This window comes from Plectropomus leopardus, chromosome 17, assembly GCF_008729295.1.
Source record: "Plectropomus leopardus isolate mb chromosome 17, YSFRI_Pleo_2.0, whole genome shotgun sequence".
NCBI classification, from domain to species: domain Eukaryota; kingdom Metazoa; phylum Chordata; class Actinopteri; order Perciformes; family Serranidae; genus Plectropomus; species Plectropomus leopardus.
In genome coordinates, this window is record NC_056479.1 from 27,359,509 (window position 1) to 27,374,724 (window position 15,216).

The following is a 15,216-nucleotide window of genomic DNA, read 5'->3' on the forward strand; positions in this document are numbered from 1 at the left end:
GGCCATAGGGGGTTGTGTCATTTTTGATCTTTTAAAACAAAAAAAAAATGCATGATGTCTTTAAAAAAAAAAAAGAAAATTCAAAGAAAAGCAAAAAAAAAAAAAGTTCTTTAATAATAATCATTTTAAAAAAAAACATATAATTTTTTCTTTAAAAATCAGCAGAAATTTGTAAAGAAACAAAATTTGGCTAAAAATCTTCAAAACAAAACAAAAGAAATCCCTAATATTTTTTATTAAAAATTGCCCAAATTTTTTACAGCAAAATCAGCAGTAAAAAAACAACCAAAATACAGAAATGTAAAGTTGTATGCCTCTGTAGGTCCCTCATCATTGCTTAAAAAATACTTTTAAGTTCCTGAGTTATACTTAAATATTCAGTTATTTAAATAATATATATTTTAAGGAGTAACAATGGTAGTTTCAGACAATGTATGGTCTTTAAATCTGCCTCAAAGTCACTTATACATCACATTGTACTTTTTGTTGTTCGATTTCTCCCCTAAATCTTCTGCTCTCTCCATCTTCCTCTCTCTTCTTCTTTCAGTCCCAGGGTTTCCGTACCCTTCAGCAGCCGCAGCCGCCACCACGGCGGCCGCAGCGTTCCGCGGCGCCCACCTCAGGGGTCGTGGCCGGCCCGTATACAGCGCTGTGCGGGCTGCCGTGCCTCAGCCCGCCATCCCCGCATACCCCGGGTAAGAAAAACAACGCCACTTATAAACGAGTTGTTGACTAGCTGTCCCAGATCTGCAGTGAGTGTTTTACACGACACATTTGAGGGACAAAACAAGTCGAGATCAATTGTTTTGTTTAGCGGCGAGTAAATCTGTTGAGGAACACCTCATGAATACCATTTCCAGAGTCATTTTCCAGCTCCTATTTGACCAGCTCTCTGTTTAATGCAGCTGTGCTCATACACTTCTCACATTATTCACACTTCACTCTCTTCAGCGCTCCAACTGGCACATTGTTAGTCAGTTCACAAGCTATTCAGCAGAGTATGACACGCTGATGGGATTGCACCATCGAAGGCTCATTTGAATAAACTCGCAGATACCAGCAGCGGCAGATTTGCATACACACACACACGCACACACACACACACGAGCCAGGTTCAGTCATTATGCAGAAGCAGTCACCCTGCTCACAGATTTGCTACAAATTATTCACGTTTACTCTGATCTGTTTTTTGTCCCCTCAGTATGTGTACTGTGCATGTCGTTGCTGTGCTGTGATGATTGGCTAATGGGGTTGTGACTGCTGTGATATTCAGATCAAAGCAGAATTGATTGGTTAATGGCCTCGCGGCTGCTTATTATGTTGGTATTCAAATGAAGCTAAACAAGATGAAATTGGGGGCTGCAGGAAATACCCTTTCCATATTTGCTCCACTGAAAACGACCCCTCTGAGGCGACATCCACACCTGTACTTACTTTGTTCTAAAATGCACAACTATTGTTGCATGTATGCTCTGCGTCCACACTATTCTGGCTTTGAAAACCCGAAAACACAGCCTTTGAGAACGCTGATGACCCTGTTTTATTTGGAAAACTTTGGGGTGGCATTTTACTCCGAAGGGGAAGAAATTTAGACTTTTGTAAACCATGATGCAGAAACCGTTGTTCGCTTCCTCATCGGGTGTTTTATAGAATATAGAAATATTAATGAGAAAATATAATAAAAAAAATATACGCATAATATATGCATTTTTACGCAGAACCAAACGACGTCGGCATGATGCTCCAGTATGTGATTTTAGACAGCATGCTGGCATCGTGGACTCAAAAGAGGTGCGTCGGGCATGACGTTTAACACAACAGCGTCGCCCTCTAGTGTGACATATAACATATGCTACAACAGCACTTTCTAAAAAATAACAATGGCATAACCTGGTGTCTGTTATACGGCAGCCGATCTCGTCCTCTGCTTAGAGGGTAAGGAGCTCCCGAATCTCATTGTTTTCACTATTTTCGGACATTTTCAGCCACTCCTCATCGTCATCTCCTGCGGTGGGTCGCACACTTAAACACATCATCAAAATGTCACACTTGTGCCTTCCATGCTCACGTGTTTCCAGCTTTACACGGACCTCGTTGCATCCCTTTTTTTTAGCTCCTGTCTCGGCTCAGAGACCACTCTGTCCCCCCCCCTTTTTTTTTTGGATGTTATATACAGAACAGCGAGGCTGCAAAACAGCGTGATATTCCCGCCCTTAACAGGCATTTTAAACGCGGCTCTGCCAATTCTCCTCTCATCAACCCCAAAAAACAAATGCACGTTCTGGTAAACAAACACGGCATGCGCCACTCTCCCTCCTCTAATGAAGTTTGATCTCCTTAATGTTGCCAACGCCGGCATGAGCTTGGCAGGAAACTTCACACAGTCCTCAGGTTCTATTATTCCCTTTATAAACAAACGTACTATTATGTGAATCACAGTGTTTACAGAAGCTTATTAATGCGATGCATGATGGGTTTAACGCTCTGACGCTGTTGCAACAGGTTTACTAATTCAGGCTCCTTTAATTTGCCAGAATGTGTCATAAGTAAAAATGCAGATTGACCCAGCTCTAGTACATTTTGTGATTTCATCCTCCTTCTGAGGGAACTCCTTAATCATCACCATGGCTTCCTCTGGCAATGGATAACCAACCCCAGTCTGTTTTCCGCCGCTTTGACTGCCTTATACTCGTGTTACTCGCGAGCTAAGAAATCTCTGATCTTGACAAGAGTAACCAACCAACTGCAGAGACAATCTGTGTCCTCTTTACACCAACACACATGCCCAGCGTACATAAATAGTCATTTGATATGCCTTTTAAGGCGTGTGAGAATGGATAAAGAGATTATTAGCGAAACAGTGACGAAACATTGTGTGCAGGGAGGTCGTTTAAAAATAAAAGAGTGTGGATGTGGCCTCAGACTGAATAAAACCACCCATTCAAAGTTCTCTTTACTGCCTTCATTTTCTTGTAGCTGGGGAACAATATCACTTTATGGTTTCATTTCACTTCAATGAGCCTAATCTATTAGCCCCACAAGTCTGTTGTTTTAATGTTTTTGGTTTGGAGCTTAAATGGAAGCAGTATTTCCTCTGCATGCTGCATGGGTGTGAAATAACTACTTTCTCTCTCTCTCTCTTTTTCTACCCCTCTCTTCTTGTACCATCTTTTCTTTTTGCTGTGTTGTGACCTTCATCCACTCTGGTTTTGGGACTGTGCACCACTCCGTTTGCACCCCCTCCACCACACCATCCCCTCCCGTTTTCTTCCTCCTCTCTCAGTGTGGTGTATCAGGATGGGTTTTACGGAGCCGCAGACTTGTATGTAAGTAAACCCACCTCCAGCCGACACACCCTCTCTGTCCCTCCCCTCACGGCTTTCTCCTGCTCTTTTTTCCCTCTGGGGGTGATTCTGCATGTGCGTCCAGTCATGCGCTGCACAGAGCTGCCTGCATAAAGGTGAACGAGCCCCGAAACACCACCCGTGACACAACACCCTAAAAAATAAAAGCTGGTGTTGTTGCGCTGCTTTAAAAAATAGCCGTGAAATCTTAACAATAGGATGGAGGGTGTCAAACACCACTATAAAGGCTGCTCTGTGGGCGGATGCGGCAGCGTGCGTCAGTGTACGAGTGTGTGAGTGCAAGAACAAGAGCGTGTGTGTGTGTGTGTGTATCCAGGTTGACAACGGTTGTTTCTGTTCTCTCTATAGACTAGTGTTTCAGGACTCAGTCCTTAGTCCCAGATTGCCTCAGGTAGGGTCAACTCAACACCAAACCCACAGTGTGCATTGTTTTTTTACTGTACTACCTCTTCTGATCTTATGAATCATCTTCTGATCTGATCTGGAACATGTTGTCTTTTAGTTGTTTTAAAACACCAAAAAATTACCACTGCTTTGAATTTTTCTTTGTTTTTCTACTAACTCACTGAGATGTGCACTGTTTTCGATTGTTGGGGGGGCGGGCTTTGTTTGTTTGTTTGTTTGTTTTACTAAACTACTAAATTGTATTGCGTGTGTATTTTTTTTCCTTCCTGCCAGTTTGTTCAAAAGAGAACCTGGTCTCTTTTGTCTGGTCGGCTAGTTTTGGAGAAACTTCTGATTTTGTTCTCTTGTGGGGAAAAAAAAGAAGATAAATTACATTTATCTTGAAAACAGCAAAATACAAATTGGATGTAACTATGATGGTTTATATTAAATTAGAGGTTTCTTGCTTCATTTTAAAACTGTGGCTTTTCACGCTGTGTGTTGCAAGAGTGAAGGCAGGCAAAGGCAGCTGAGTTACTAAAAACATGGACATCAGAGGGCAAAAATAATTTTCCAAAATCTCTCAAGAACCTCCTGAAATCTTCAGTGGCTGATTTAAACAGAATCACAGACATGTCTCCTTTACTTTAAGTTTGAAACTTAAAAAACAACGAAACATCAGGATTGTATGATTTTAGCATGCCAGTGTTAGATGCAAATACAAGTGCTACATGTGCCAGTGCATGATTACTAAGTTTGCAAACTGTGAAGTTTTCATTATTATCTATAGTATCAAGTTTCCATTTTGAATGTAGTATTATTTGTAGTATTATATCGACTCTCGCTGGGGGGCGACTCTCAGGGTGAGTGGCGGGAGCTGCACCTGCAGACGTTACATCCAGCAGCCCTCTCATACACCAAATGCTGTTTTTGGCTTCTTCCCGAAGTGTTCCAGATAATTTTAACAGACCCTTTTTAAGGCGCAGCACATTTTATTGTAAATGCAAATCAGCTTCAGTCTCATTAGATAGTAATAATCTGTGTCGTTATCGGCCCTGAAGAACCGATATCGGTCGACCCCTACTGCAGACATAAGTGAAGACTTTTGAACGTGGCGCCCTCGTCTCCTCTGCTCTCAATCCATCACCCGTTAGAAAGTCTCGAAAACTTAAATAAGGCTTGTTGTTGGAAGAATTCAGGACACTACAATGAGTTGTCTGCGCCTCGTTTGAGCTGAATTTCTTAATGTGAGCTGAGAATAATTCTCTGCTGCCTTTGCCTACTTCCACTCTCATAACACACAGCGTGAACAGCCCCTAATATACAGTGTACAATTTTTTAGGAAGGTTCCAGTCAATGTTAGCCCGGGATGTCAGCTCCTGAAAGTAGAACCGGAGAACATGGTCTCTTCCTGAATTAACCCCCCGACTCCTCCCAGGATGGTTACTGAAGCATGTGCTGTTCAGCTGCTGCATGCAGACATACTGTACTACTGCTCCATGTCCTCTCCCTCCACTCACCCACAAGGCCTTGCTCTCTCTCCCTAATAACCCCGTTCTCTCTGTCCCGCCCCTCCGCCTGCGCTCCGTGTCCTGCAGGCGTCTCGGAGAATGCCGGGTGTTTCTGTTGTGCTTTGCTGTGCTCTGTTCTGATCAGGTCCAAATGCAGTGGTGTTGTGTTTTTCTGTAGGTTTGGACTTTAATTTGGGTCATGCATGCAGTGTCAGCGTGAGGAGATGATTTTTAGTCAGCACAGGCTCGTGTGGGTGTGTTTGTGTGTGTGACCTTTTATTTCCATCTCTTTTTTTTCTGTCTCCTGAATCCATGTGAACAAACACAAATAATAATAATAACAAATGCAGTTTTGTCATAAATGTGTCTCCACTAGAGCTTCCTGTAGTGTCCTCATACTGTACTCTCAGGCGTCCTCCTGACGTCTCCGATCATTACTTGAATCTTCCGTCCTGATGAGACAATGAGTTTTCTATACGGCCTGAACATTTTGTCTTCCACTATTTTACCTCCCCCTCTCCCGTAGTGGTAATAATACAATCTAACTCAACCTCGACAGTCCAATTTTCTCTCTCTGTCTCACTGATAAAGCACTCCTGTCCCACGTCCAGCACCACCTCCGCCTCTCCCCGTACAGAAACGAAATATACTGACACACACTGTAACATCAGTTCTGAATGTATATATATATTTAAAGAGGTTTGGACATATACGATGTATCTGTAAGGACATGTTACTGTTACAGAAACAGAAACAACTGTCACGATAATTACTAAACCGACTTATTGTAAGATAAATGGACATGACTTCGACCATTTAGCTGAACTCGTGTTTACAGAAGAATCAACATTTTAGCAAACATGATGCCAGAATAAACAGAAGGGATTTGAAGAAATATAAAACAATTTAAAGCCTCTGGGAACTCTAATCACCAAAAACATTCTCAGATAATGTCCGTAGTGGAATTTCAAGTCATTAGTCACAAGGGGTTTCTCGTTTTTTTTTTTGATTTTCCATGAAAACACATCCTAAAAAAATAGGTTAGGAATTTCAGATCTTAATAATTTTTCATACACACATTTTTCAGACTCTTATAATACAGATTCAAAAAGAAAAAATGATAATTCATTGATTTTTCTTGCTCCAGTGTGACATTTTGCACGGCATAGAGGCATTTTAATATTGTATTCATATGGGGTTATAAATGGGAATAAAATATCTGTTTAGAATCTTCCACCCCTATTTCAAATGGAGTTTAGTGTCTTACATGCATAAGCTGGGTTGATTTGGCCGTATTTATCCCAGATCCATATCACGTAATATGAATGAAGCCTATCAAAAACTTCAAGTCAGGTGTCAATTGATACTAATTCAACATGTCAAACTGAAATCCCTAAATGCTCCCGTCGGTGCTGTAGATTTAATGTTACCAGTCTGCAGATGTCATTCTTGCCAGTGTTTAACTAAATTAACGTTATGTGTGCAGCACGCTGTGTTTCTGTATGTTAGCTGGCTTTGACCAACGTTTCACAGATCAGATGTTTTTAAGTCGTCAAAAATTTTTGTACAAATGTAAACAAGTATTTCTTAGAGTGAAATGTCAGTATATTCTGTCTCTATATGTCCCCCCCCTCCCCCCCACTCATCACACACCTTAGTCCAGGTGTTTCCCTCCTCAGAGACATATAACTTAGTTCTGTTATTTGTGTGTGTGTGTGTGTGTGTGTGTGTATTTGTGTGTTTGTGTGTGTGTGTGTGTGTGTGTGTGTGTGTCTAGGGAGGCTACCCGGCTGCTGCTGCCGCCGCCGCTGCTTATCGCTACGCCCAACCTGCGGCTGTAACCGGAGCAACTGCTGCAGCCGCCGCCTACAGTGACAGGTGAGTTCAATCCAGGACACACACACACACACACACACACACACACACACACACACACACACACACACACACACACACCTGAGTATGAAAATGGTGTGAGGTGTCAGGAGTCAGTTTCAGATACGAGGAAGTGGTTTTTCTTTAGTAGATTATCTAAAAAGGAATCTGAGGCCCAAAGGGTTAATACATTACTCCGTGGTTCTTTGATAACAGAGAAACAATATTGATAATGGAATTATGGGATGTACAAGGACGTTTTTGTCCATTAACACAGCTCTAATGGATGGATAAGATAAGCCCGTAAGACTTTCAACCTGAAGGAGCAGATTAGATGCAGTTTAACATTTACCTGAGTGGAAACATGGCCGGAGAGCCAAATCAGTATTATTGAATAATAAACTGAATACGTTAAACCATATTAACTCTGATGAATAATTTAAAGCAGTATTTTAAATGTGCCTTCTGGAGCAGCACTTTGTGCCAGCCGCATGAAAGAAACTACAAAACAATAAGTCTGATGCATTCATGTGATGTCGGCGTTTCGGAGTTTGGAAGACGTTCCAAACATGACATATCCGTAAATACGATATGTCAGAGGAGCACGTGAAGGCAGCATAATGCACGATAACAACAAAGTGCAAACCTGGCTTCAGTTTTCTCTGTGGAGTTTTCTTGTAAACAAATTATTTCTCTAAAAAACTGCATTTTCTTGAAAAGAGCACACATGGCACACATTTTTTAAAGCTTGATTGTGCACAGCCCTTTTTGTGCACAGTCCATTTTGTGCGTGGGTTAAAAGACTGAAAACTGCATTATTTACATCCATGTTTACGCCACAGAAGTCTCCTTCTTTTCCAGCTTTAATGGGTGCGTTGCTGGATGTCTTAGCTCATTAGCGCCACCTGTAGATGAGTCAAACTGTGTCAGTTTGTAAATATGTCTTGTGATACCTGCATGAGCACACTTAGGCATCTTGGCACATGTGCGAAAGGCTTTACTCCACGAAAATGATCAGAAACTTTTCAAGCTACCTTTAAAAAAAGTATTTTTAAGTGAAATGTGTAATTTCTTGTTTTTTGTGTTTTTGTGTCTAGTTATGGCCGAGTGTACACTACAGATCCCTACCACGCTTTAACTCCAGCTGCTGCCGCTTACGGAGTCGGAGCCATGGTGAGAAAAAACCGAACATGCAACATTAATGAGGAAACTTTAAATCCACAGCACTCTCTTTATCACGAATCTGCACATGTTAAAGGGCCATTTTATCCCAAAATCAAAAACATATAATTTCTTACCTGTAGTGCTGTTTATAAGTCTATATAGTTTTTCTGTGAGTTGCAGAGTGTTGGCGATATTTTCCAATATAATGGAACTAGATGGCACTCAGCATGTGGTGCTCAAAATCCCCCAAAAAATACATTTAAAAGACTCAACAGCAACGTCTCTTTCCACAAATCACGACCCGGTGACTCGAGGTATTCCACAGAGCTTGTTGTGAGCAGTTTCATGCAGGAAATATTTTCTTTCTACCGAATTACAGACACCAACTGTATCACTGTGCATAAGTAAGCGAGCAGCTAGTCAGTGAGCTGGTCATGATTTCAGACGTCTTTCACGAGTATTTAAACCTTTGAATCCTCTCTAGCTTTAAAAAAGCTAAAGAAAATTGTATATGAAAAAAAAATGTACAGGAAAACTGTAATTATAGTTATCATAATTACATATTTAAAATTATGTTACAGCATTATTATACATTTTTAAGTATTTTAAAACTTTTTTTCTTGCAAATGTTTGAGTCATTTCTTCTTTTGGTGCAATTTATTTTAAAAACATGTAAAAATCTAATCAGTAACCAGATCATGATTTCTGGAAAGAAACATTTCTGTTGAGTTTTTTTAAATGTATTTATTTTTGGCACTTTGAGAACCTCAAGCTGAGCATCATCTAGTTCCATCATGCTGGAGAGAAAGTAGACGTCTCTACGGCCGACATCTCCAACGCTCTGCGACTCACACCAAACACATCTAAGATGATAAATAGCACAACATGTAAGAGGAAAATGGTGTATTTTTGGGGTGAACTGTCCCTTTAAAGGGATAGTTTGGGATTTTTGAAGTAGGGCTGTCTGAGATTCTCATGTATAATCAGTGTATTACGTACAGGAGCTGGCGGTTAGCGCGCTCACGGTCTGCAGAAACTGACAGGGAGCAAACTCTACAGGGGCTGATGTCGAACCGTATCGTAAAAATCAATAATAAGTGGACGTATATGTATGTATTTAGAGTATTTTCCCCGCTTTACCTCGCCGTCACACTGCCTTTTCCTTTGGCACTACGTTTCTCATCGCCGTCAGTCAGCTGTTTGGGTCAGAAAGTGCTGTTACGACTGAAACAGACGTCACATTGAAAACACAATCCAGCGTCCACTTCGACTGAGTTTGTATTTTTTAGGTAGGCTGTTTTTAAAGTGGCTAAAATACATTTTGGGAAGCACTGACACTGACTACACATAAGTATCTCACACTACTTCAAATATCCCGAACTATCACTTTAAGCTCTTCTCATTGCAAGTGAAGTGGGTCAAAAAGACATGAATAAATAAATATATCATCTACATATCATGTTTCCTTATTATCAGTTGTGGATTGAAGTGTAACAGTGGGGACTAAATGTTATAGATGAACTCTGTATTTTTATAGCTGTGACTTTATTTTTTCCTCTTTTCTGTCTCTTTCAGGCCAGTTTATACCGGGCAGGATACAGTAGGTTTGCTCCTTACTAAAAAAAAAACAAAAAATACAAATCACACCCGGGGAATTTCACATCGCTCCAAAAAAAACAAAAAAAACAACCCTTTTTCAAGCTGTTTGTTTGGCAGCAGCTCCCCTCCATTTTTCTGCAGGCGGACTCTAGTGACAACTCGTGTTTTGTTTTTCTTTTCCTCTTTTTAAAATTTTTTTCTCTTCTGTGTGGCGAGAGAGGTCGTTTGCCACATCATCGACTCAAACTCTGTCTGTACTCGTCTGTCTGTCGCTGACACGGAAACAAACTGCCAGGAGTGAAGAGCCACTTTGACCTACGGGGGCACAATTTAGGACGGTTTATAAAAACACTACAGGACCCGGAGGGAGAGAGACTGCTGCTCCTGTGTGACACTTTTTTTTTTTTTTTTGAACTTTCAGTATATCGACTGCCCTGTAAAACCTACGCAGACATGTACACACTCTCAACACCAAGTATACGGCTTCCTCTCCGTTTTTTTCCTTTAGTGTTGCACAGAATGACGCCACAGCACAGCGTTACTACAAAAGGTACTTTTGAAAACACTACAGCAGCAGAGACGCTGCTGTGGTCCAGCGTCGCCGTATGATAATGACTCTGCTCGACACAGAAGACGTAGGAATCATTCTTGTTTCGTAAAATCTGGGATCGAATCATCTGACTGAAAAAAAACACTCTTGTCAAACACAGCATGGGAAAAAACCTCCGACATTTCACCCCCCCCTTCCCGAATTTCAAAGAAAACACACCAAAAAAAAAAAAAAAAAAGTTAAAATGACAAGGAAAAAAAAACTATGTGACTTTTTTCTGCATTACCTCAGTTTCTCCTTCATCTTTTTACTTTTTGCTGCCATCGATAAGACGTATAAATAACGTGGACGAGCCATTCTTTCGTTTTTGGTCGACACATTTATTAAAGCAACACTAAGACGGGATGTGGAGACCCCTGTACGTATGTTTGAGAAATCCAGCGCACCTCCCCTCGTATCCTCGATCCGCTCACTTCTTCCAAAAAAAAGGACTCGGCCCATTTCTCTCCTAAAACCGTCAGACATTCCAGCTGCGGCGGCGACGCAGCGAGCGAGCGAGCGAGCGAGCGAAGGGGTTAAATGGACAAAAAGAAGCCATCAGATGAACTGAGCGGGAACACCCACACGGGACGCTAATCATCTGCCAGTCAGCCAAATGGGAATCCCTCCTGGCCAATTGAGATATATTTTCTGCCTCCAGGCTTCGTGGAAACGGTGTCTGATCTCCGCTCGGCAGAACGGCCCAGATTACAACACAGTTGGAGCAAAGAGATTGTGAAGAATTATCTATTTATATTCAATCATTTTTAACGTGTCCGCATCAGTTTTTTGTAGTTTTAAATCCTGCATTACGCTCTCTGGGATCGAATAGTTTTAAAGTCTGCGTGGAGCCGGACAATTCACACAAAAAAAAAACTCTTCTGTATGTATCACATCTCCGTATACTCTCACTATGTTGTTGTTGCTATATATTTGCCTTTTTGGTTCCAAAGATTTTCTGAAGAAAGCCCAGTTTTTCTTTTGTCCTGATGTATTTCTTATTTTTGCTGTTGATTTTTTTTGCCTTTACTTTCTTTTGTTTTTAATCTGTGGGTTGAAGCTGTTTTTGTCATGAACAGGACCCTGGGAAATGCTTTCAGACGTCTTTTACAAGTATTTCAACATTTCAGCCCTGAGCAAAGCGGTGCGATTTCTTTCAGAAACATGGGTGAAGGACAATGGGCAACGTGGTGAGAAATGTTCCACAAATTGCAAAAAATGAGTAGATTTAGAAAATTATTTTTGAAAAAAAAAAAATAGGGGAAAATGTCTGGGGCAAAAAGAAAACATTAATTACCTTATTAAAATTGTGTTACAGAATTATTATAATTTTTTTAAGCATCTTTTCCAGTTCATTTCATTTTTAAAAAAATATTTCTTCTTTCTTTGTTTTTATTTATTTTATTTATTATTTTCTATATTTTTTATTTTTTATCAATTTTTTTTGCTAATTTTCAGGTGATTTTCTTGTTTTTTTTTTAATTTCTTGCTAAATTTTGGGTCATTTCTTCTTTCATTGCTCATTTTCTTTTTTCAGCCATTTGCTTAACTTTCAAAGTCTAAAGCAGCGACTACAAATCTTGGGACATGCAGACACTAAAACAGCCTGCTTATACTTCAGACGACTTTCACAAGTATTTAAACCTTTGAAACCTCAGGAAATCTGTGCCGTTTCTTTCAAAAACATGGGGTGAATAATGGCATTGAGCAACTAGGTAAGAAATGTTCCAAAAATTGCAAGAAATTTAAAAATTATTTTAAAAAATCTAGGAAAAATTGTCAAGGGAAAAACATAAAAAAGCTAGGGGAAAAAAAAGAGAAAATCTAGGGATAAATATCTGGGGGGGGAAAAAAAGCCATAAGATAGCAAAATGGATAAAAGTGATATATTTAAAATCATTTACCGAATTGTTTTACATTTGAATCCAATTTTTCCAGGTAATTTCCCTGTTGTTTTTTTTCTAATTTTCTTGTTTTTCTTGCTAATTTTGGGTCATTTTCTTCTTCTGTTGCTCATTTCTCCTTTCTCTTCCATGTTTTTTTGGGTTTTTTTTTTTTTTAAGAAATCAAGCCAATTTGCTCAAGCTTCAAAGGTGAAAGCGTCTACACATTTTGGGACATGCAAACACTAAAACAGCTCGGTTAAATTCACTCTTTATTTATTTCCTTTTTTTTCTGTTAACACATAAAAGTGTCTGCAGAGGTGTTTGCTGCAGACGAGGGAAATCAGAGCAGATGGAGTCATGAGGGATGTGCAGAGAGACAGGGCGGATATTTTGAATTACATTTGCCATCAGGGCCAAATCACAGGCGGCGTTAGGGAGGGGAGCGTCCGCGCAATGTCGCCCTGCTGCGGCCAGCTTTTCGGAACAATGAAGCCGTGTGTGGGCGGCTGGCGGAGGGACATTGTGGCGGTGAAGGTGAGGAGCTGAGCCATGAATCAGCAGCTGACCGGATAACAACGTCCCCTGCTGTCTTCTTTCTGAACTCTCCGGTGCGCTCAGGGCGGAGCGGACGGTGCGAGGTGTTTTTGTATGATTGTGAAAACTGTGTGCAGTAGGTCCAATGAGTATTTTTGACGCGCATTACCTCTTTTTTTGTCTTTATTATTCCTTACAAGTATTATCAGAAGTGTTGCTATGCATGCTTTTGTGAGAGAGGAAGGGCGTCAGTCAGATTTCATTTGAGCATGAATTCAAATCATAGTGCTGGAGGAGGAGGAGGAGGAGGAGGAGGAGGAGGAAGATGAGGATGGACGGGGGTGTTTACAAAGAGCTCGGATGTTACGTGATGCGAGGAGACAGGAGCGACGAGAGTCTCATCACAGGTCCGGTGGCGCGTCTCTGTGAGGGGAGGGAGGAGGAAGTGGCCCGCAGTCGCGTTATGGGGGCCGATGGGGTCCGCTTCAATAATCTGGGTTATCGCTGCTGTGCGCCTCTGCGCTCGCGCTGGTAATCACCAGCCATATCAGATGCGTAAAGTTTAATGTGCTGTGTCTGGACCCCTGTGGGTTGATTTTATAATGAAAGTAAATCTCCAAAATAATAATGTTAAGGACACAGGCCCGACTAATGATAAGGAACAATTCAACAAAATCAAAAATTTGGAAAAGTGAAGAAATCTTAGTTGCAGCTCTTCAGGGTGGAGCTGCAGTGATTAATCGATTAGGTGTCAACTGTAAATTAATCACCAACCTGTTTGATGATCGATTAATCTGTTTGATCCATTTTCTTAAAGAAAAAAATTCAAAAATCATCACCTGATTTGGAAATCGATTCATCTGTTGGTACATTTTGTGAGAAACACGAGTCAAAATTCTCAAATTTCAGTTTGTCAAACTACAGCTGCAAATATCTGATTAGATGTCAATTATGAAATTAATCACCAACTTATTTGATATTTGATAAAGAGATTTCCTGAGTAAATTTTTAAGAAAAAATCTGATTCCAGCTTCTTTAATGTGAACATTTTCTGGTTCTTTACTCCTGAAACATTAAACTGAATACTTTTGGGTTTTCAGTCAAATAAAGACATTTGAGGGCGTCACCTTGATCTTTTGGAAACACTGATACTTTCTTATATTTTACGACTAATCGAGAAAATAATTGACATGATAATCAGTTATGGAAATAATCTGCAGCTCGACTCCACGGTGAACGAAGAATCTAAAAACAGAAAATTCTTGATGAATTTTAATAAAAGAGGCCTGCGTTTAAAACTTAATTAAAACATCGGTTTACAAACTCTCACACGACTGTGCAACATAATCCAAGTTTTATTGATCTAGTCTCGTGTTACTCCCGAAACTTACTTAATTTTACCTCTCTGAACTTTTTATAGTCCCGTTCAAAGGCGAAGCCTAAAGTGTTCACATAGCAAAGTTAAAACAGACAAAAAATAACATTAACAACAATAAATAAAGTTTTGCAAGACAAGAAAATTTGTTTTACTGCACGAGTTTTTAAAATTAGTTGTTAAAAGTGGACCTCTGACTTCATTTATCACAAATATTCCCTGTTTTTGGATTCTTCTTTCACCATTGAGACGTGAAAAAAAGTTTTTCTTCACAAACACAATGTAACACGGGATGATTAATTGATCTGCACATGATGATTTTGGGTCTGAAGTGTTCCTTTAAGACGCTCTGATGCTGGTGATCTGGCAGCAGCTGTGTTATTACGCACCTGCCCACAGACGTGCTCATTTTCCTGCATCGAGGTGGTTCAGTCGTTATCGAGCAGCCGCTGTGGTGCAGCTGCAGTGACTCCTGCGGCTTTCCTTTTCTTGTTTTTGTCTCTTCTAATTGGAGTAAATCTGCAGAAATGAGCGCGGACACAGTTCTCCTCGGCCGCTGACCCCGACTCCCCTGCGCTGTGCTCAAGTCAACCCAGTGGGAGTGTTTTTCTTCTTTTTTTTGTACAGGGATTTCATAAATGAGTCTGAATTGCATGTGGGGTTTTTATATGTCACATGCTCTCAAAAGCTCATTTATCCAAGTGATTTTTATTTTCAATAAGTGACATGTATTTTCTCACAATGTTTTATTTTGCCATCCTTGTGTCTGCCTTCTGTTTATTCTCTTCATTATTATTGAATGTATATAATAAATAAACTGTTTGGTTTTTATACTGGTCTGTGAATACTTATTATTGCAGGTGGGACCGAGTCGTTTTGCAAGTCACAAGTAAGTCTCAAGACTTTGCACTCGAGTCAAGTCACAAGTCTAAAC

General features: G+C 40.3%; 1 protein-coding gene across 6 annotated transcripts in view; it reads left to right on the forward strand.

The window, feature by feature from the left end:
- LOC121956085 (RNA binding protein fox-1 homolog 2-like) overlaps positions 1 to 11,750 on the forward strand; it is a 67,662-nt gene extending 55,912 nt beyond the window's left edge. For 2 of the 6 annotated variants that reach the window (XM_042504176.1, XM_042504179.1), the window contains 5 exons: positions 548 to 695; positions 3,284 to 3,326; positions 7,038 to 7,138; positions 8,233 to 8,308; positions 9,875 to 11,750. In XM_042504176.1, the coding sequence (XP_042360110.1) occupies positions 548 to 695; positions 3,284 to 3,326; positions 7,038 to 7,138; positions 8,233 to 8,308; positions 9,875 to 9,919 (413 nt within the window). In that variant the 3' untranslated portion in view covers positions 9,920 to 11,750. Of the gene's footprint in view, positions 1 to 547; positions 696 to 3,283; positions 3,535 to 3,713; positions 3,757 to 7,037; positions 7,139 to 8,232; positions 8,309 to 9,874 lie in introns of those variants that run through there. The other 4 variants (XM_042504177.1, XM_042504180.1, XM_042504181.1 and 1 more) reach the window with 4 other exon arrangements.
- Positions 11,751 to 15,216: the final 3,466 nt, after the last annotated feature.